Here is a 22,478-nt window from a genome sequence, read left to right as displayed (position 1 = left end):
AAACGTGACGTAGGGCAGCACTTCATCCCACGTCTTGTGTTCCACGTCCACGTACATAGAAATCATGTCGGAGATGGTCTTGTTTAGTCGCTCCGTCAGCCCGTTGGTCTGCGGGTGGTATGCCGTGGTCCGGCGGTGGTCGGTGTGGCTCAGGCGGAGTATCTCCTGTGTCAGTTGCGCCATGAACGAGGATCCTCGGTCCGTAATCAGGACTTGGGGAGCGCCGTGTCGGAGAACGATAGACTCCACGAAGAATTTGGCTACTTCCACGGCGGTCCCCGACGGGAGTGCTTTTGTCTCAGCGTACCTGGTGAGATAATCAGTTGCCACGATTATCCACCGGTTTCCCTGCGCCGACGGTGGGAAAGGTCCGAGAAGATCCATTCCAACCTGCTGGAATGGTGCAGTCGGGGGCGCGATCGGTTCCAAGAGACCTGCCGGCTTCGTCGGTGGTTTCTTGCGTCGTTGGCATTCGTGGCACGAACGGACGTAGAGGTGGACAGTCTTCGGAAGCTTGGGCCAGTAGTATTTTTCTCGGATTCGAGCAAGAGTCCTACTGTAGCCAAGGTGACCAGATGTTGGGTCGTCGTGGCAGGCTTGGAAGATCTCTTCTCGAAGACGAGCAGGAATCACTAACAACCACGTCGAGTTGTTGTCCCCGAAGTTTTCTTTATAGAGGATACCTCTCCGTACGGCGAATCTTGGCAGGTCACGTGAGAAGGCTCGGGGAATCGTACCCCCTCGTCCCTCCAAGTGGTCGATCAATGCACGCAGCTCAGGATCGTCCCGCTGGAGCGCTGCCATGCCGTGAATGCTCACCGCGCCAAGAAAGTGGTCGTCGTCGTCGTCTTTGGCACATCCGGCAGCTGACTCGACAGGGGCTCTGGACAGGCAGTCGGCGTCGCTGTGTTTTCGGCCTGACTTGTAGACCACGGTTACGTCGTACTCTTGCAGTCGTAGGCTCCATCGAGCGAGGCGTCCCGATGGGTCCTTCAGGCTCGCTAACCAACACAGCGAATGGTGGTCGGTGACCACCCGAAAAGGAGTCCCGTACAGGTATGGGCGGAATTTCGTGATGGCCCAAACGACGGCCAGACATTCCTTCTCGGTCGTTGAGTAATTGCGTTCCGCGTTCGACAGCGTCCGGCTAGCGTATGCGATCACGCGCTCCTCACCGTCTTGTCGTTGGACCAGTACCGCTCCGAGTCCTGTATTACTGGCGTCCGTGTGGACCTCCGTTTCGGCTGATTGGTCGAAGTGGCCGAGAATCGGTGGTGACTGGAGCCGTCGCTTTAGTTCGTCGAATGCCTGTTGTTGTTCTTCACCCCAGTCGAAGTTCACGGCGTCTTTCGTAAGGTGCGTTAGCGGCGCAGAAAGCTTGGCGAAATCCTGAACGAATCGCCGGTAGTATGCGCAAAGTCCAAGGAATCTTCGGACGGCAGTTTTGTCGGTGGGCGGTGGAAAGGCCGCTACGGCGCGAGTCTTCTCAGGGTCAGGACTTACACCTTCGTTGCTCACCACGTGGCCCAGGAACTTCAGTTCTCCGTAGGCAAACCGGCACTTCGTCGGCTTGAGGGTGAGTCCTGCGGTCCTGATTGCCTCTAAAACGGCCCGAAGGCGTCGTAAATGCTCGTCGAAGTTGGCCGAGAATACCACGACGTCATCGAGGTAAACGAGACAGCTCTGCCACTTGAGGCCTGCCAGGACGGTGTCCATGACACGTTGGAACGTTGCCGGCGCCGTGCACAGTCCGAAGGGCATCACCTTGAACTCAAACAGTCCGTCGGGCGTGACGAAGGCAGTCTTTTCTCGGTCTCGTTCGTCGACTTCGATCTGCCAGTAGCCACTCTTAAGGTCCATCGACGAAAAGTATCGGGAGTGGCGCAGCCGGTCCAGCGTGTCGTCGATGCGGGGGAGCGGATACACGTCTTTCTTCGTGACCGCGTTGAGCCGCCGGTAGTCAACGCAGAATCGAAGCGTTCCGTCTTTCTTCTTTACCAGCACGACTGGAGAGGCCCACGGGCTGCTTGAAGGCTGAATGATGTCGTCGTTGAGCATCTCCTGTACTTGTTCGTGAATGGCCTCTCGTTCCTTTGGGGAGACCCGGTACGGCGGCCGATGCACAGGGAGCGCGTCCTCGTTGGTAATGATGCGGTGTTTCGCAACTGTTGTCTGGCGCACCCTCGACGTCGTCGCAAAGCAGTCGCCGAACTCAGCGAGGAGGTCTCCGAGCTGTCGTCGTTCCGTGGCGCTGAGCTTGGGGTTGACGTCGAGCTGTGGCGGCACTGTACTGGACGGCTGACATGGCGAGGGCTCGTCGGAGATCGCGGCGATTTCGGCGTCGGCCCGGAGTTCCTCGACGTGTGCTATAGTGGCACCTTTCGTGAGATGCTGCGCCTCCGGTCGAAAGTTTGTCACGAGGACCACACAACGTCCATCCTGCAGCTCTGCTACGCCCCTTGCGACGCCTATTCCTCTTCCGAGAAGCAGTTGGACGTTGCCTTCCAGAAGGACTTTCCCGCTGGCAACTGCGTCGGTCACGACGGGCACACGAACACTCGACCGTGGCGGCAGGTTCACGTGGTCCGCAATGACTCGGACGGCGGCTGGCGACGTTTTGGATTCCTCCGGAGGTAGCACCGGCTTTCGCAGCGTCAACCTGTTTGCTCCAAGGTCGATCACCGCACTGTACTCACAGAGGAAGTCCATGCCAAGGATGACGTCTCTCGAACAGTCTTTGAGGACGACGAATTTCACGGGGCAGGTCTCTCCGTGGATGTCCACGCGCGCAGTACACCTTCCCACTGGTGTGATGAGATGTCCGCCGGCGGTTCGTATTTTCGGGCCATCCCACGGCATCATCACCTTCCGAAGGCGGCGAGAGAGCTTCCCACTTAAAACCAAATAGTCTGCTCCGGTGTCGATGAGCGCCTTCGCGTCGTGGCCGTCGATGGTAACGTCGAGGTTATTCGACACCGTCGAAGAACCGTCGTTCCTATCCGTCTCGTGGCTAGTGTGGGAGCCCTCCGACGTTTGTGGAGGATATTGGCGTCGTTCGTCATCGGCAATACCACCTCCCGGTATTGCCGCGCTCAGTTTTCCCGGCGGGACACGGGAGACAGGCTCTCTCGGCGGGACCTACGATGAGGCGATGCAGGGCGTTGCGGTGATGGCGATCGGTAACCGCGGCGGGGAGACGGTCCTGGGGATGGCGAACGGCGGAGGTATTCGTCGATGTCCCTGGGTCGCTCTCCGTAACGTGGTCGCGGGTCGTCGGGGTGGAAGCCTCGTAACCCCAGCTGCCGGTACGGGCAACGGCGGTAGACATGATCGGCTTCCCCGCAATGGTAACAAAGCGGGCGTCGGTCGGCCGTTCGCCACACGTCGGTTTTCCTGGGTGCTGGTTTTTCCGGGCGCACGTACTGCCGTTCTTCGCGACGTTGGAAGTACTGTGGCGCTGGAGGTTGACGTCGTGGTGGCACCGTAGCTTGGCGGGGAGCTTGCGGCGGTCGTCTGGCCATGGCGGCGTAGGTCAGCCGCGGTTCCTCAGGGGCTTGCTCGTTGACTGGAGTTTCAGGCTGCAAGGCCCGCTGTACCTCGTCGCGCACGATCTCGGTGACTGACAGCGACGCCGGACGCTCAGCAGCGGGGAGCAGCTTCCGGAGCTCCTCTCGGACGACGTCTCGGATAACGTCACGGATGTCACGGGTACGGGCGCCGATGTTGTCATTAAGCAGTGTGGAGGCAACGACGCCGGGATGTCGTTGGTAGTAGGAGGCGCGTGCTTGGAGGGCGCGCTCCATGTTCGTAGCCTCCGTGACAAACGCTTCGACGGTGATCGGTGGGTAGCGGACGAGGCCCCCAAAGATGTCGTCCCTCACCCCGCGCATAAGGACACGCAGCTTCTTGTCTTCGGTGGATTGTGGGTCGGCACGCGCGCTCAGTCGCAGGACGTCTTGAACGAAGCTGGTGACGCTTTCGTTGGGGCCTTGCATCCTCGTCCGAAGGAGGTCCTCGGCTCTCTCTTTTCGGTGGTGACTGGCGAACGTCCCTCGGAGCTCTCCTTTCAGCTGGTCCCATGACGTAATCGAGGTTTCACGATTCTCGAACCACTGTCGCGCCGTTCCCTCGAGGGAAAAATAGACATTTTGAAGACGCTGTTCCGGAGTCCATTGGTTGTGCAGCGCCACCCGTTCGTATTGCTGCAACCAATCTTCGACGTCTTCGTAGATCTCGCCGTGGAAGGACGTCGGTGTACGAGGGGCGACGGGCAGGTAGACGACGGGGGCGACAGTCGGGGTCTGCGACGACTGGGGGTCCATGGTCGGCTTCGTCGACTGGTTGGTCTTCTTCGGCAGTAGACCGTATGAAACTTGTGCAAAGTACCCCGCACCTCCACCAGAAATGTCACGAACGAAGGTGACAAAAAGCCGAGAAGTGAACTGAAAATAAAGATTTACTGGGCGAACTTGTGCCAACCAAAAATAAATAACGAAAGGGCGTCGAGGTAGCAGAAAAGCGGGCGGCGGTTCGGCGGCACTACAGAGCGCTAGCGAGACTGGGACTGACTCGACAAGGTCGCGGGAGCCGCTTATCTACCCTGCGTCACTATCTCGAAAGTTCGGCAAAGAAGGTTCGAGCGTCGCGCGCTCGGGGCGAGGATGAACTGGCACTTTCGAGAATAACAAAGCAGAAGGAAAGTTACGTCTGCTGCGAGAATGACCGGGAATCTTCTAGAAGACCGTGACCGAGCGTTGCCTTCTCGGCTCTGCGGGTGGCAATATATATAAATGACATTTCTACAGATATTACGTCAAGCATTCGTTTTTATGCGGACGATTGCGTCTTATACCGCAAAATAAAGACATATTCAGACAGTCTAGAGCTACACGAAGATATTGATCGCCTTACAAGATGGTGCGAAATATGGAAAATGAATTTAAATATTCCCAAATGCAACCATATAACATGTACAAGAAAACGACAACCTGTTTTTTTAAGCTATTCAATTGATGGCGCCCCACTACAAAAGGTGGAAAAAGTTAAATATTTAGGTGTTCAGTTTTCGGGAAACTTATCGTGGAGCGCGCATGTAGACTACATGACAGTCAAAGCTAACCGTGTGCTAAATTTCTTGAGGAGGAATTTTCGCGACCTGTCCTTCCAATTTAAAAAAAAACATTCTTTTTCCTTCTAATGTGAGGCCTATTTTAGAGTACGCTTGCGTGCTCTGGGACCCTAAAGAACGCTATCTAGAACAAAAAAATTAACAAATCCAGAGCAAAGCTGCTAGGTTCATTACAAAAAATTACAATTTCAAGCAAAGTGTTACTGCCCTGAAACGTCACTTAGACTGGGAAGCTCTGAACTCTAGAAGACGCCGCCTCCGTTTAAAATTTTTTACATAGGATCTATAATGTTCAAACTGAACTGGATAAAACTAAATTCATTGAACTGCCACACTTCGTGTCACGCAGATTAGATCATTCCAACAAAACAATTAGAAAATTTTCAGCTGAGACAAATATATTCAAATTTTCAATTTTCCCCAATGCCGTTAAGCAATGGAACGAATTGCCAGAGGAAACTATTTCAATTCCATCCTCTGATAATTTTTCTCATAAACTGTCACGTGATAACTGGGAATAAGGAAAGTAAATTTTCTCTTTGTGAATGTGCATTCAGAATGCTTGGTGTGCTTTGTGTCTTCTTACCTTTACTTGTACGGAAAATTATATTGGTGGCTAAAGCTTAATACCATTGTGGATTCATTCGTTGGAGTGTTATAATTTTGCAACACAATTGTTTTTTGCGAACTTGCTTTTCTCATGTGTTTCTGTATTTGACGACTGTAATTCTTGTGCACATGTATCCTCACCCCCCCCCCCCCCCCTGCAATAATGCCCCTGGGCACTGCGGGGTAACATGCAAAATGTAAAATAAATAAATTACAAATTACTTTCGAGTTTTAGTGATAGGGTTGCGTATCAGCAAAATGCCTGCACAAAAAGAGATAAGATGTTGGAAGATTAGCTGATATTTGCAAAAAGGGGGGGGGGGGGGAAGCATGTGGCATAGGCAGGGGGGGGGGGGGAGTCGTTGGAGGGTCCGAAACCCTCTAAATTTTCACGAGTCGCCCACCGCAACAACTCTGCTACGAGGCGCGGGGAGCGGACAGACACGTCGCAAATGAGGCCGAGTAACTCCGGTATTATCACTGAAGATAGGCGTTTCTCTGTGTCCCGAAGCTCAAGGAGACTTGAAGCAATTGAAGAAAAGGCTTGTCCCCGCTTCTCCCCAATGTAGAAACTCTCGCCCACTACTGGAGGTGTGCACCCTGCCTCATCACTGAAAGGAGGCAACAAAGTGCAGCACCTGCTCTGAAGCTCATCTAGTGCTCCCGTAGTGTGTGCTGTACTTAAAGAATCGCGTGCTAAAGGGCAGCACAAAGGTGACCTTTTTGCCATTGCCTTTCCTCCCAAAACTTAGAATATACAGGTCTTCTAAGGTTCAAAGATGTTTTGAGAAACCTTAGGGGTAATTCCCCAAACGTTTTTACATAAAAAAATGAACAAGCAGTGTTGGGACGTACTTTAAGTACGTGGTACTTAAAGTACTTCCCAGCACTGGTAGGTCTAAAAAACTTGTACTTTACTTAAAGTACATTTAGAAAACTTGTACTTTACTTGAAGCAGGTTTAGAAAACTTGTACTTTACTTGAAGTACAATTTCTGAGCATGTACTTTACTAAATTATTTTTTATGGTACATTCCGAGGAAAGTACGACTTCCGACTTCAAAGTATATTCCCAAATTTGAAAAAGAAAAGCTTATCGTCTTGTCAAAACGCGCTATCGTCTTTCGAGACTTTATCTGGTCATTTCTCCGAGTGAAGTAATGGTGGCTATAAGACCGATACAAATAAGTGCCTTACAAGATAATCATGTTAAATAGTTCGTCAGCAAGATTAAAACGACTACTCTTTGACGATTTGACTTTACCAAATATTTGTCGCCATTTTCGAGAATACTGATGCACCTCCGATTATTCCTGGAGCAATGCATACCAGTCACGAAAACACTGTATATGTGATGAAAGGTCACCATGAAAAATTGGGTTCAAAAGTACTTGTACTTTACTTTGAAAGTAGATTGTATTTATAGTAATTTACATTGCACTCTGTGTACTTACTCTTTTACTTGAAGTGCATAACCTCATTTAATTTGTGCGTTACTTCAAGCACTTTCTAGATGCACTTTACGCAACACTGTAAACAAGCAAACACTGTCTGCGAAATCAAGCTCTGGCAGTGTTAATCTTAAAGTAGAAATGATACATCCGCAGTACATCATTGACGAAAAAACAAAAAAAAAGTACAAAAAAGCTGCTTTGTATATTAAAATAGTTTGTTGTTGGGCGAGTTGGTGAACGTTTGAATACATGGTTTTGCGCAAAAGAGACGGACGCAAGAGAGAGAAACAAATACGAGCGCATGCACTCGTGTTTGTTTCTCTCTCTCGTGTCCGTCTTTTTCGCGCAAAACCATGTATCCAAATGCTTCGTATTTGGCTAGCAGAATTTCGCTAACGGATAAAAATCTATGTACTTTTGCGTTACCGTAAAAACAAATATGTATAAAAGGAACTTCAAAAGTAATTCACTACTTTTTTACGGTAGCTAGTAATTTACTCAATTACTTTCTATCTGAGTAATTTCTACTTTACTACAATAGCTTTTGAGGCGAACACTCAGTAACTTTACTTAATTACTTTTGTTGTGTAACTTGTACATGTCTGCCCAGAAGTCGCTATTGTCCCTCTACAAGAATATACAAGATTAACCTGTGACCCAAAATATGTACAAAGGCAGTTTTAAGGTTACTTTCGGTGGCCCGATCGCTGGTGTGCTTTGGCTGCTTTCAGCGGATCCTACGAGCCGTCGGGGCTTATCCAAGGCCATGTGGACGTCACGTGACCTTGGAAAGGGGGCAGAGCGACGCGCGGAAAGCGTATCACGGGCTACGTCCACAAAAACGGGATTGGCTGGGATAGCTTGCAGCGTCCGCTGCGTCTGGACGTCAGGTCCCGAGGCAAACTATGTCACGATTGCTGCGGATGTGACCTGTTCTCCGCTGGCTGCTCTGCGAGCGTTTGCCAGAGTCGGCCGTTTATAAAGAAAAATACAGTCACCAGGCTCAACATAAAAACGTGCGATTGTCATTTACGGATATTGTGGATCATATCCAACCCATTTCTGAACACGACTGGTATATTTAAGATTTTCTTGATGTATCCCTTTAAGAAGCGCATAATGTTCTTAAATTCTTTTTCTGATAATATTCACTGTCCTATTAGATTATAATAATGCGACTCCTCCCGAATAGTATTAATTGGTGTTTTAAAGTCAAATAACTTCTGAAAAATGCATATGACGTTTCTAACATATATACAAAAGTGAAGTATAACATAAGGGCATCTTTCTGTATTCACGTGTTTCGGTTTAATCTTGGAACCCATTATAGCGTAGTAAACACTCGAATCACTCGCAATGTCTGTGTAACATCCATGGAAATCATAAAATAAATTGGTGAAAACTATGCATCGTGAGCATAAAATACGTTGGGTGTTTTTGTTCCCTTTTAATTATTAATTTCTTTTTTCTTGTGGAAGCAATAGATTCGTAGGCTTAGATAAACAGTTTTAAAGTGTGTATAAAGTCTTAATAATTGAAAACAAGCGTGTTGGTGAACAGAGAAGAATACTTGAAAGTATAAAAGAAATAGGACGGGGACGGAAACAGGACTTCTTTCATTGAGCAACAATATATAATGGCACAAAATATATAACCGCCCTCAGAGGGTTTCAACGTTCTCGAAGAAGGAAAGGAGAACATTGTTAAAAAAGGGGAAAGAAAATTTACTATAAATTTAAAATTTTAGAAAACACTAGCGTCACGACGAGGTATCATTAATCTAGTCATCTCTGGTGTTAGGAATTCGACCTCTGTCTTTGTCGGTGATAATGAAGGTAACGAAATGTTGTTGAGCGTCCCCATGGCAAATGATGAAATGATTTCTCTCCGAAATTTGTTGTTGTGCCGGCCCAGTATTCTAGTATCAATAGGTAAACAAGAATATTTCTGCACTTACATCATCACTGACAATGACAGAGGTCAATTTCCTAACACAAAAAAAAGAAAACTAGATTACTGATACCTCGTCGTGAGGCGAGCGTTTTTCGAACTTTAGGTTTAAAGTAAATTTCTCTTTTTCTTTTTTAACTATTTTCTCCTTTCCTTCTTCGAGAACTTGGAAACCTTTTTGGGGGCGGTTCGATATTTTGAGTCATTCTATGTTGTTGCTCAGTGAAAGAAGTCCCGTTTCGGTCCCCGTCCTCCATGATTTATCCTTTCAAGTATTCGTATTTATCCACCAACACGCTCGTTTTAAATTATTACTGCCAACATTTTTAGAGTTATGTTTCGTCCAAACCCCAACAGCGTTTCTTCGGTCTTCAACCCGGCGTCCTTTCTGGAAGCTGCCATCCTCATTTCAAAAATGACCCAACTTCGCCTCCGACTGCGTTCTCTGGGCCTCTACCTTCTCAAGGACTTGCCTCATCCTTGTGTACATCTGGTATTTGGGTTAGACTGCAACAACTGGGCTTCATGCTACTGAGTAATGCAGTTTACGAGAAAAATTTTTCTCATGAACATCACGTGATTGAAAGAGTGCTTCCCTCTCAAATGGAAAAATCATTCCGGAGGGGATTCAGCGCCCGAACAGAGTACATGTTTCTCATGGATTCATCTGCCAGTTTTCTTCAAGCATCGTAAAAAAAAGAAAAAAAAAAACTGCTCAAAGAAGTGAACACATTGCGTCTACAGGTAAAAACCACATGAATTGAACCTCCCGTGATACTTTCAGAGAAACAACTATCCGATGCCACAGGGGATCTGCTGTGGAGTGGACCAAAGTTTGCTTTGGATCTTCCTTCTTTAAAGGGGTACTCCACCGATTTTTTGAGCTACCTCAACTAACTATATCTTCTGACTCCCCGGCCTTTACTCTCTCCGGTATGCTATTTAGAATCGCGAAATTCATAATAGTTATTTCGAAATCGGCAAATGAAAATGATGCAAAAACCAACATTCAAATATACGCGCGCTTTTCAGGGCCGTGACGTCAGTGGCAGGCAGGCTTGCCAGTCGAGCAAGCAGCCAAAAAATAGAATATGCCAATCATTTGTTCCGTGCTGGAGCGCGGGTACTGCAGCGAGCTTCCCAAGCATTCATTTGACACCATGAAACTGCTTCGAATCAGTTTAAAACGAAATCTGCAGCCCAAAGAGTGAACCCCCGCCTGCCACTGACGTCACTTTTTCATTGTTGCCAGTAGAGACTTCGAGCTTGAAAAACACGGTGAGGACCAAAACTGTAAATTCAATAACTTCGCGAAAAAACAATATTTTGACCTAATATTTGGGATACTATTTTCGCGATGTTTGTTGGTTAGTTTAGCAAAATTTCAAACAAATCGGAGACAATGAAAAAATCGGTGGAGTAGCCCTTTAAAGGTGGACCAGCTAGCCTCTGTGCATCAGGTCGCATCGTCTATACCTGAACATCAACGGCAAGTGTTCCGCAGTGCGTGCAGTGTGTCACTATCCATACCCTCGACAAAGCAGGCTTCCACTCCGTGCGGCTGTTCAAGAACTGCGCCAAGAACACTTAAAATTGCTTGAAGTAGACAAATCGGGTGTGTTTGTTATTTTGGAGGAAGTGTCTTTGTTCAAGAGGCTCATGATGCCCTCTCGAAGAATACTGAGTCATTCAAAACCAGCTCTTCGGTTAGGCTGCGCTCGAGGGTAAAGGAACTTTGTTCCTCCCTGAACGGACGTCTCTTAAGAACGTCATAGGTAGTCCTGAAAAATAGTATTTGTACAAAGACTCACAAGGATGGAGTTCCTTTCAGCAGCATAATTTCAAAAATTGGCTCTTGGCCAAAACCTTTGGGGCGTTATGTACAAATGCAATTGCCTAATATCATCACCCTCAGATCTTCAGAGTCGACAACACCTTTGAATTAATCCTCCGCTTCAATTCGCCTTATTTTTAGAGCGCAGCTCTTAGGGGCCCGTTTCCAGCCTGAGCGGCGTCGAAACAAAACGGCGTCGAAATCGAAACAAAATGACAAGGGAGATATCCGAAGCTTTTTTTCATATCTGAGTGCGTTGAAGGAACGTGTGTCAGCGCTCCATCGATAGCCCTGTTTGGCTCTGAGGTGGCGTTTTTAAAATCTTTCGTAAAGTAGATAGCGGACAGACAAACACTGATTGGGTGATGTCGCATTTCTGTAGTTCATGTCGCGATTTCACGGTGTATATATATGTGTGTTTTCTGAGAATAAACTTCAGTTGCAAGTAGCGCTCTGTGTTGTTCGTTTCTTTTACTCGCCCGTTGTTTTAGAGCGCAGCTCTTAGGCCCCCGTTTCCGGCTTGAGCGGCGTCAGCGTCGGCGTAACTGCAAGGTCACGTGACCCCCCCGGTCACGTGACCTCCTTCTGAGGTCGCGTGGCCCCCCGGTAACGTGGCCCTCCAAGTCACGTGACCCCCCGCCCCCCCCCCCCCCCCCCCGAGGTCACGTGCCCCCCCCCCCCCCCCCTTTCCGCGCCTTTCCCCCCACCTCAAGAGCCGCGCTCTAATTCGGCGTTAGAGGGAATTGTAAACGGCTTTTTGAGCGCTTTTACCCTCACAAACAAAATATTACGTCCGGGGGACGCTGCATTCTCAACTACTGCCGATAATAAAAATGCGACCCGCCGTGAGCAGCTGCTTCTTAGCGGGCGGCCAGCGGGTTGCCAATCGCTAAAGCAACATTGGGCCGTGACGTCAGTATGGTCCTCTTTTTTTCCTCCGGTCTGTGCGTTGCGCGGAGTGCGCTTCTCTGAGCCGCTGCCACCGCTACTTCGGATTGTGATTGGCGTGTTTAGCCGTTTTAGCTTCGGTATAGCCTTTTGTTTATTTGCCCTTGTGAGGACTCCAAGACTCGTTTTAGCGAGCAACTCGGTGCGCCCAAGACTGCCCAGCTGTTCCACGAAAAATGCCGAGTACAACTTGTAGCGCTGTGGGCTGCTCAAACAACCCGCTGCGCAACCCGGAGGTGCTTTTTCACAAGTTTCCAACGGACCGGAAATTGGAGAAGGTGTGGGTGAACGCAGTTCGATGAGTGGACTTTGTTGTGCTTCGGCTTTTAGGCGCCCGAGGAAAAAAGAACGAAAAGACAGACGTGCACGGCCCAGCACACGTGTGTTCGGGCGCCGCGGCACACGCCCTAGAGCCTCAAGGCTTCGTGTCTGGGACTCACCCGCAGCGCGAAAGCGAGAGGGCCCCCAATACTGTACGTCACTCACAGCGCGGCGTAGAGCAACGCCGCTCCATCCACGGAGCCCCGATGACAATTTAGGCCTAGCGACGAATATGGAAGACCGCACGCACGGCGACAGCCGCCGAGTACGGCACCGATTGAGTTCACTCGTTTTCCAGTCGCTAGCCTTTGGGTATTCAAGCGACGAGCACGGCATAGCGCATGCACGGCGGCGGCCGCCGAGTACGGCACCGAACGAGTTCACGGGTTTTACAGCCGCTAGGTTTTGGGTATACGCACTAGCTTTTGCTATATATGCTGGATAACTAGCAGGTATACAGAATTAAAACAAAATCAGCTTACATCCTATCTTTAGACGGCAGCGCAACAGAAGTAGGTGCCGCTCGGCCTGCGTACTCGTTGAACGAGAACGATCCTGACGTCACGTCCAAATAGCGGCTTATTTCCAGTATTGCCGGGGCCTCGAGCGGCTAGTTTCGGTTTTGTTGGCCGCGCCCCAAACAAAACTTTGAGGCGTCGATATCTTTAAAACTACGCACAATAACGAGAAAAAAACTTACGCCTTGCAATTCAAGGACGCTGGCTGCGCTAAAAACAGTCATAATCCCGAAATCGAAAGTATGGACCGGAGTTGCCCTTTAAGCATGGCATAGTGCGGTAACTTTCAAGTCCTCATTATCTAAGTCATGTACACATTTCTCCGAAAGTAGCCTGAAGTTGCAGCATCAGAGGTTGGAAAAAGCAGGCTCTCCCTGAGGACCTATTTCATTCCACCCTTGAGAGATTCATTCTCAGGCCACAAATTCCGCGCTCAGTTGCTAAAAAGAAAGGTCGTTTCGCTGTGATCCCCAACATGCACGATTCCGCGCACCATATAAGATCTATCGTGTCCAAGTGCGACACCAGTGTGGGTTTTTTCTGTCGTATGCGCCTTAAACAGCTGCGTAAAAGGCTTAATGGGAGCGACAGTCCCAGAGGTTGCAATGTAAAACATGCCAAAAAGTTCGTAGAGTGCGAAGAAAGAAAGGTTTATTCAATTTCACTAAGCTGCGGCAGTCAGCACATCGGACAAACTGGGATATACGTTTACCATCGACTCACAGACCACAACTTGGAAGCATCAGAGGCTTCAAACGAGTCCTTTCACGCAATCGTCGTTCACAGCCGCACGTGCGATGACTGTACTCCTAATTTCTCTGATACTAGAATACTGGGCGGGCAAAACAACAGATTTGGAAAACAAATCACTGAATAATTTGCCATGGGGGCTGCCCCCCCCCTCCCCCCAACAATAACATTTCTTTACCTTCATTATCACTGACAATGAAAGAAGTCGAATTCGTAGCACCAGAGATAACTAGATTACTGGTGCCTCATCGTGAGGCCAGCGCTTTTTAAACTTTGGAATTTATAGTCAATTGCCCTTTCCCTTTTTTTAACAATTTTCTTCTTTCCTTCTTCAAGAACTTTGAAACCTTTGGGGGACAGTTATAAATTTTGTGCCATTCTATGTTGCTGCTCAATGAAAGAAGTCCTGTTTCCGTCCCCGTCCTCGATGTTTTATCTTTTTAAGTATTGGTATAGTCTTAAAGTACAATCCTATGCATTATCGTGTTACATCAATAACGATTGCTTACGGCGTGCTCTTCTAATGAGCAAAGCATATTTGGCAATGTTGAAGAAACTAATTACTTGTTTGCAAAAAAAAATGAGTCAAACCACATTTCTTTGATTTATATGAGATTACTTATATTTAAATCACTGGAGCTAGGAAATGATAACTCTTTATTACTAGGTGTATTTTTCATGACGGCAGATTGATTGAACAATGCATAAAAAAGAATTACTAAAAATCTAAAGTGGAGTTTAATTAACAACGTTTAATTGCTCTAACCCCCGCCATACTAGAACAAATCAGCTTTTTTCTTTAGTTAGATAAAATACCGTATTTAATCTCCTTCGAGTTCTACTTGGACTGCAACAGGACATTGCTTTTCCCGTTCACGCTTCTATTTTTTTTTCTTGCGTTCTGACTTTGTGGCAATAGGATGTTACGTAGTTGACGAACGAAATCGAGGTTAGTAATCAGGTTCAATGCATGAAAATCCTTGGAAGATCACTTCTTTTTACTCGTATCCAGCCTTATACATACAAGTGATTCTTGCTGGATGATTTTTTGATTTAAATATACAACAAATCCACATAGAAGGTATCAAATGACAAACAAACAATAACTAAAAATATTTTCCAAATTTTTTTGGGGGAAATGTTTGATTTAAATAATCACATTGAAACTAGTGTGACCTAAATCACGATTTAAATAATTTTAATTTTTATTCTCCCCTCTGATATTTGATTAAATAAAATTTCCTCAAAATGTTACACGAAAGTTGAATAATCAAGAATATGCTCCAGTGAGCTGTTTCACGGAACCCTGGTAAAAAATTTCCTGCAATAAAAGAAGAAAGAAAAAGGCTCAATGAAACTAACGGGAATAATAAAAAAAGAGACCTTATTATTCATCTTTAATGATGAATATTTCATCTTTAATGTTCCCCGCATCTTTCAGATGTGTGGAACATATGAAAATAAGTCTTGAAACACTATCGTTTTTTTATAGTCAGAGATTGAACTCTGCTTTGTATTGAAATTTTGCGCTTGTATGCAGCAAGCGGAACATGGAAACCACAGTGGTTAGTTTAATGGGGGGGGGGGGGGGGGGGGGGGGGAGGCAGTAAAACGCTAGTCGAATCATGACGTTTGAAAAGTAAGGTATGTAGCAATTCTTTCTATTATATTTGACACGTGCAATTCAAGGTCTTTCTTTCTTACTTAGACATGTCATTGTTAGCAACGAACAAAACCCTTCATTATCCAGGACGCAATATATGTGCACCGCAAAGCTCCTCGGCTGATCAATGTGTACTTTTCGCACAATAAGATTAGGCCTTTCGGGAAACACACTGTACGTACCTGACAGTCTGTTCAGAGAAGTGTTTTAGAGCGCAACTCTTAGGCGCCCGTTTCCGGCTTGAGCGGCGTCGCCGTCGCCGTCGCCGTCGGCGTAACCGCCCGGTGCATTATGGGTAAATTTTTCCGAAGGGACCCGAGGTCCTCCCGAAGGAACCCGAGGTCCTTCGGGAGTACCTCGGGTCTTTTCGAGAGGACCTCGGGAGGACCCCGGGTTCCTTCAGGAGTTGCATGCAACAGGTTGCATGCAACCTGTTGCATGCAGCTGTCATGCACCCTGGGTTGCATGCAACCTGCTGCATACAACTGGCATGTAACGAGCTGTATGCAACCTGTTGCATGCAATCCAGGTTTCATGCAACCCGGTGACGTCATCGGCATCCGCATCGTCATCGTCATCATTACTGATGACGTCATCAGTGACATCACTGATGACGTTATCATCATCCGCATCGTCATCGTCATCATCACTGATGACATCATCAGTGACGTCGCTGATGACGTCATTGGCATCCGCATCGTCATCATTACTGATGACGTCATCAATGACGCCACTGATGACGTCATCAAATCGTCATCGTCAAGGTCACGTGACCCCCCCGAGATCACGTGACCCCCGAGGTCACCATGACACCCCCCCCTTCAGTACCCTTCCCTCCTCCTCAAGAGCTGCGCTCTAATTCGGCGTTACAGGGAGTTGTAAACGGCTTTCATGTTTCTTTTGTTCTCACAGCACTACTTCTCTTTTTTTTTTAATATTGTCTCCCAACTTGAGTAAACACGCAAGAAGAGCTTACCACGATGAGAATGGAAATTGGGACGATAAAAGACAGCAGCATTCCGCGCTGAATGGACAGCCAGCAACTGCAATAAAAGTGGAGAAATTCGCGTGAATCGCACGAATTGCCCAGGGCACTTCAATCAACATTCACCGGTATATAGGATGCCAAAGAATGCAACCTTATGGGTTGTTTTAGAAAAAAAACAATGATTATTTTAGTTTGATATCTTAAAATAAATTACAATTAAAAAATGTGTCTTGCACTTAAAAAAAGAAGTTATATGTCAGTTAACTTTTTTGCAGAACACGAAAACAACCAACCACGGAAGAAAAAAACAAAAAAACAGAAGGGTTTGAGGGAATGACAAAGTTGATAATAGAAATACAACTGAAAAATTCAATGTTCATAGGGACAATGTTGACAAGTGGATACGTCATGTGCAATATTCATGCGCACATCACATTTTTTTTTGTCTAATTGTAATGCTGCGTTCTGCAGGAAAGCGAACTAACACTTTATTTTTTTTTTAGTATAACTTCAAGGTGCACGCAAAGCAAACTTTGCGTAGGCGACAACACGTCCCCTTAGTACAATCATAAATTAATATGGTGTGACGTAAAGAGTGGCCACTCCCATAGGCTCCAGCGGCTCACTTTCCTGTCAGCGCACCTAGCGGCTGTTGTGAAGCTGTTCTGATCTTCCTGTTTAGGCGCTTTCGTTCACTACATGGATAGAGACATAGATGGCTGCTATTTGAATGGGTGCACTACTAATATCATGCAGATTCTGTTCGTATCAGGCGGTAGCTTGTGCCACCTAGTCTGCCGTGACTAACTAGAGTTTTGTTTTAGGTAGAGATCGATTGCCTAGATGCACGAATAAATTCTAAATCCCAGAGCAGACCATGCACAATATTCAATATATTTTTAAGACTGCAACACTCAGCAGAAAAAAGGAGGCAACCGAACAACAAGAGAATAAAAAAAAAAAAATGCACAAATATTTATTGTGACCCCAGAGACAACCAGACCAACACTAACTGTTCTTTCTGCAAGCGTCTGTAGGAATGCACACTTCATTTTACCGTAAGGCGAACAAAAGAGGACAGCGAGGTCGACGCTTCAAACGTTCAAACGAGCCTGCAATGTACGCACGCTAGAGAAGTGAAAGCAGGGAAAGCGTCGTTCAAGACAAAACGGTCGTGTTCGTAGCGCCAGCTCGCTTGCATTACTAAAAAAAGAAAAAAAAAAAAGCTTTTTGGCGACGCAGCTAACGCTCAAAAGACGCTTGACACACTCTCGACGTGGTTACGCTTTAACCGCCTCACCTTTGCACAAAGAAAGAACGTTGAGAAATTCACACGATGACGGCAACAGCACGCCGCATCCGCCCCGCCCCACCCCCTTTTCTGACCCCCTTGGCTGCCGTTATGGCAGCTGCCAAGTCGTTCGTCTTGCCAAAGCCCCAGTCGCAGCCGTAATATTTTTGAAAACATTCGAAGCTACTGATAGTTTTAGAAATAAGTAAATAAAACCACAGCCAATCTCTAATGGCACAAATATAACGAATGTATAACTAATTGGGCACCACTGCGCCAGCTTGCGGGTGTCGTGAACCCTAAGAGCTGGGGCGCGATAGGGCTTCAGTCACCACTCTTTACGTATCACTATAATACTGTATAATAGAGTCGCGAGCAATATTGAAAACCCAGACGAGCGCGTGACTCCGAAGACCCCCAACGCCATCTAAGGAGAAAAAGCTGAGTCATCATCGAAGTTATGGTTTGCGAAGTTAAGCTCTTCGATATTTGTCGTTACTTCCTTTTTCGTCGGCAAACGACAGCCGAGTCAACCCCGATTTCGGCGCTTTTTGTGCATTATGTTTCCTTGCTCAATGAAATAAAATATAAACTGCTGATTGTCCATCTCGCGAATTTGATATCAAACGTCTGAAAACGGATCGCTCAACTAGCCGACTCCGTAGTTTTAGGCGCGCGTGTTTTTTTTTTTTTTGTTGTTGTTTTCTTTGTCACAAAACGTTTTTACAGTGGCCACTGAAATCAGCATCAACTCGGCAAACAGCCTGTCAAGGGTTGTGTGACAATAAGACTTTTAACAGCTGCTGAATATTCAATGACGGCTGAGATTTCTTCTGATAGATAGCGCTGCAGGTCTTCTAACCCACGCGCTCGCTTCGGCTTTTTCATATCGTTCTCGACCGTACATGGAACAAAGGTACACGCACTTAACATTTCTTGGTTTGTACCGGGTGTACAGCAGACAAGCAGAAGAAACAAAATTCAAGGGTTAACACATTTCTCGCACTTTCGGCGGTAGAAATGGGTTAATGCGCTAGACTACGCGCAAAAAAAAGCTTAATTGCTATGTTAGAATGAGTTAAATTCGTTTACTTATGCTTCACTGACACTTACAAATTTCCTGCAAGGAAAATAATTCACGAGCAAAATGCGTGCGCACACACGTGTACAATGAAGAACGAAGACAAATGCGAAGAAAGCAGAAAGAAGAAAGAAAGCGAGAGAGGACGCAGGTGTATAAGCGAAAAGCAAGAGCTCTACTGAAATCTTGTTTTGCGGCTAAATGTGAGCTACGTTTAGCGCAGTAATATAGCAAATTATGAGCTACGCGCGATGTAAAAATATAAAATAGAAATAAAGCCTCATAACTTCGCTTATTCGAGCCTAGAAAGTGAGACCTTCCCGCGACGAACTCCGCAGAAAAAGAGGTCGCCAGACAGCGGTGATGTTGCCGCCGACCGCTGAGCTCAATTTTCCGCTTGCGCAAGCGTGCCATTACGCCATGTGTACACTGGCGTGTCAATTGCACCTAAGGGTGAACAAAGCCTCGCACGTTTGCTGCCGTGAATCACGAAGTGCCCGAGTGTCGATTACGTTTCGCTTACGTGATCGCCTAAAAAAGAAGCATTTTCAGCTCGGCTGAGCGACTCGCGCATCTGAGACGAAGCTCCGTCTAAGAAGACCGTGGAAAGGTGTCCAGGATTCGTACGAGCGTTTATGTGCGTTCAGATGTCATCAAGAAGAGTGGCCTTCCCGCAGCGTTCGTGTTACTCAATAATTTCAGCTTTTCTCATAATGAAGTGTGATAATAAAGTGTGGACGTTCTCTAAAACGACGTCCTTCTTTAAAAGAAAAGAAAAACAGAATTGCGCACCTGATTGGACATTCACACGCATCAATACGAACAACATATAACGCACATGCGGCGTATCAATTCTGAGAGTTTTGAACTGACTCGTCGAAAATGAAATAATTAGCTTTCTCGAGCTAGACACTTCGGTCCTCACCACATAGAATAACCGAGCCCTGAGAACATTCTCCTCTTCCTTCATGTAACGTCATCGCAGTCGGATGGCGCCAAGTCAGCAATCGGACCCGAGCCCGAAGCCCAGCGTTCTTCGACGCGCTGATTGGACACGAGGTCCAGCCGAACGTTGTCGCAGCGCTCGTATCCAATCTGCGTCTTCGCTCGATCTCACAGTGATGACGTCAAAATTGTATAGCTCACAGTCCTTGATTATTCTATAGGTGGTGTTGCTTCGGTTGACCGCCGCCACGCGGCGTGCCAAATTCAGCTATCCACACCTAAACCGGGAAACACACATGCGAGCAGAAAATTACGTCGCGTCACGTCGCCGAGCGGCGCAGCCATAGAAGTGACGTGGCGGCGCGGCATTCTGATACGCCATAGCAACGCGACGAGATTTTCGCTCGCGTTTGTTTCACGCCTAAGCTTAGAGAACAATTAATGCTGGATTAAGTCACTTGAACTTAAACATGCACACGTCACTCAAAAAAAGTAACTAAATAAGGTTATTTGTTACTAGCTGAAAAGGTAACTAAGTACATTGCTCGAGTTACCTGGGCTAAAAAGGAACGCGTTACGTTACCTCAAAAGTAACGAGTTCGTTTTCTTTAGTTGCTTTGACGACGGCCAAATACACAACCGCTTTTGTTTCATGGTTTATTGTTTTCTTTTCAGTAGTCGTTAGACTAAAATTTTCATCGGTTATGTTTCCCCGCTTTTTTGAGAATACATCTCCGGCGACGCTGAAGAGTCGTTCTACTGACATGCATGCTCGAAGGAACAGCAGTGTTGTGCTTCTGGAAGAGCTGGTGAGTCTGGGAACCCCCTCTATCGTTTGCTTTCTCTGGTTCTAAAGTTCCAAGTTGACAATGGGATCCGTCCCTTGTCGTGTTGGCAACCTCCGGGTTCATATTTGGCTTGTACACGATTTTAGAAGGTTCAACTAACGAACCTTATTATGTTCGCTGGGTGAAGGACATTCCCAGCTGTGGAGTTCGACTGACGTGTTCAGCGATAAACGTTGCTACACTGTCATACTGTTTTTAGTTGTTTTTCGAGTTGCCTTTTTACCTTCGTCGCAATAGACGAATACGCAGGTTAGAATTAAAATGAGGGTGTTTAAACGGTGTTGTAAACTTTACTCCTCAAAAGTAACGAAACATTGTTACTCGTTACTTTACCTTAAAACTAAGCATGTTACTCATTGCTTTCCTAAAGAAATACCGAAATACGTTACCCATTACTGAAAAATGTAACTAGGTAGAAGTAACTTGTTACTAGTGACGCGTTACATACATGTCTGCTTTGGCCTCCTGGGCTAGCCACCTGCTTACGAGGACCGGAATGCGGTTGACGACAACCAAGTTGATGATGATGATGACAATGAAAGTACTATGTAAATTTATATCAGTGAAACAATATTTCTACATATTCCGTGATATTTTCCATGTGTTTCTCTTTTCATGGGCATGATGACAGGGAAATTCAAGTTCTGTCTATAGAATGCTGCGAACGCGATAGTGTGGACGAACCTATGAATCTTTGCATAGAAGGACAACTCGATTATCGTTTGGCTCTAGCTAGAAAAAAGGGGTGACTGGAGGCAATGTGTGTTAACGGCCCGAATTTCGTCGCACGTCAAGAAAATGCTCACGCTACAGAACCCAATGATTTAGGGCTCCACCTATGTCCGTTTCAATATGAATGAGCATCGTACCAGGGCGCTATCGTGCATTACTATTGCCTGCTGTACGTAGCGTGGGCTAGCGGTTGTACCGAACTGGCTAAAATTCTCACCGGCAGATGATATATCGGACGTTCTTTGGGGCAGGCGCTGAATTCCCACTGTCTAAATTTACACGTAAAAATCACTTTAGAGCCAGAGAACGTAGTCACCAATGTACTTGGGGAGGTAAAACAAGTGACCTCTGGTTTCGCCATGTGGAGTGATCTGTTTATCAAGAAATAAATTGAAATCGGCGCTAATCTAAATAATACCTGAAAAACGCCTCATAGAAGGGAACGAAATACCTCTTCGACGATCTTAAATGACAAGCCCCGCTCGGACAGTCATTTTTCACACATGCCACAAAGTGGTCTGACTTAATAGAAGTTGCCTAACCACCTATCTTCCTATTACTGGCCCGAGCACTACAAGTAAGCCGCGAGACAACGGGACCTCAGTGGCTAGTTTTGTTTTCATAAGCCAAAGCTGTTTCAGTCATTCCCTTCTAACTACTGAACCATTGCGTCGCAAGTAGTCTTCTCAGACCGCTTGAGAAGCGAAGCATTCTGAACCTAAAATAATATACAACAATAGACCGACAATAGACCGACAATTACGACTGATTCGCATATCCGTTACTTCCTTTATAAAATCCCTTCTTTAAAAAGAAATAACGAAAAAACCAAGAGCAACATTTAGGATATGTTTCAGGCTCTTGTACTATGCATTTGCAAAGAAAAAATATGTTTTTTGAGGGTGTTCACGACACGCGGGCCAGATCGTTCCTACGAAAAGTAGGCATCGAACAGAAAAAAAGCAGATGCATCGGTCTGTGCCAAAGCGGCAATTTAGGAGGGTTAATAGCGTTTGTTTTAATTAAGGTATTTTTATTTTATAGTAACTACCTTATTATTGACTAAATTTAAAAATATTGTTTCACTTCGAAATATGCTGGACATCATAAAACAAACCCAGATCCACTTGCATTATAAAGATATGCGGCCCGTGCAACTATGTATGACAAAAAAAAAAAAAATAAATCTTAGTTTGGCCGCGTTTTGAGGTTTAGGTTTTCTTGCAAAATGCATTTCCGCGCCGGGAGTCCGGCTCTTCCGTGGCAAAAGCGCGCAACATACGTGCTCCGCCATGCATTCTTCGCATAACAGAAATTAACCCAAGAAGCAAGGTATATTCTTGTTTCTTGGGTTCCACTCGAGCAACATAATGTTTCATTGCGCCGGCTCGCGCCACACTTTATTTTCTCGGACGAAAA

The 22,478-nt window shown here is 46.6% G+C and overlaps 1 protein-coding gene across 1 annotated transcript in view; it reads right to left on the bottom strand.

The window, feature by feature from the left end:
• LOC8051494 (adhesion G-protein coupled receptor D1) overlaps positions 1–22,478 on the bottom strand; it is a 215,315-nt gene that overhangs the window by 27,196 nt on the left and 165,641 nt on the right. The window contains exon 12 of the mRNA XM_029995101.4: positions 16,151–16,217. Within this exon, the coding sequence (XP_029850961.2) occupies positions 16,151–16,217 (67 nt within the window). The remainder of the gene's footprint in view (positions 1–16,150; positions 16,218–22,478) is intronic.

This window comes from Ixodes scapularis, unplaced genomic scaffold, assembly GCF_016920785.2.
Source record: "Ixodes scapularis isolate PalLabHiFi unplaced genomic scaffold, ASM1692078v2 PGA_scaffold0__279_contigs__length_252992795, whole genome shotgun sequence".
Taxonomy (NCBI): Eukaryota; Metazoa; Arthropoda; class Arachnida; order Ixodida; family Ixodidae; genus Ixodes; species Ixodes scapularis.
This window is presented reverse-complemented; position numbering and strand designations above follow the sequence as displayed.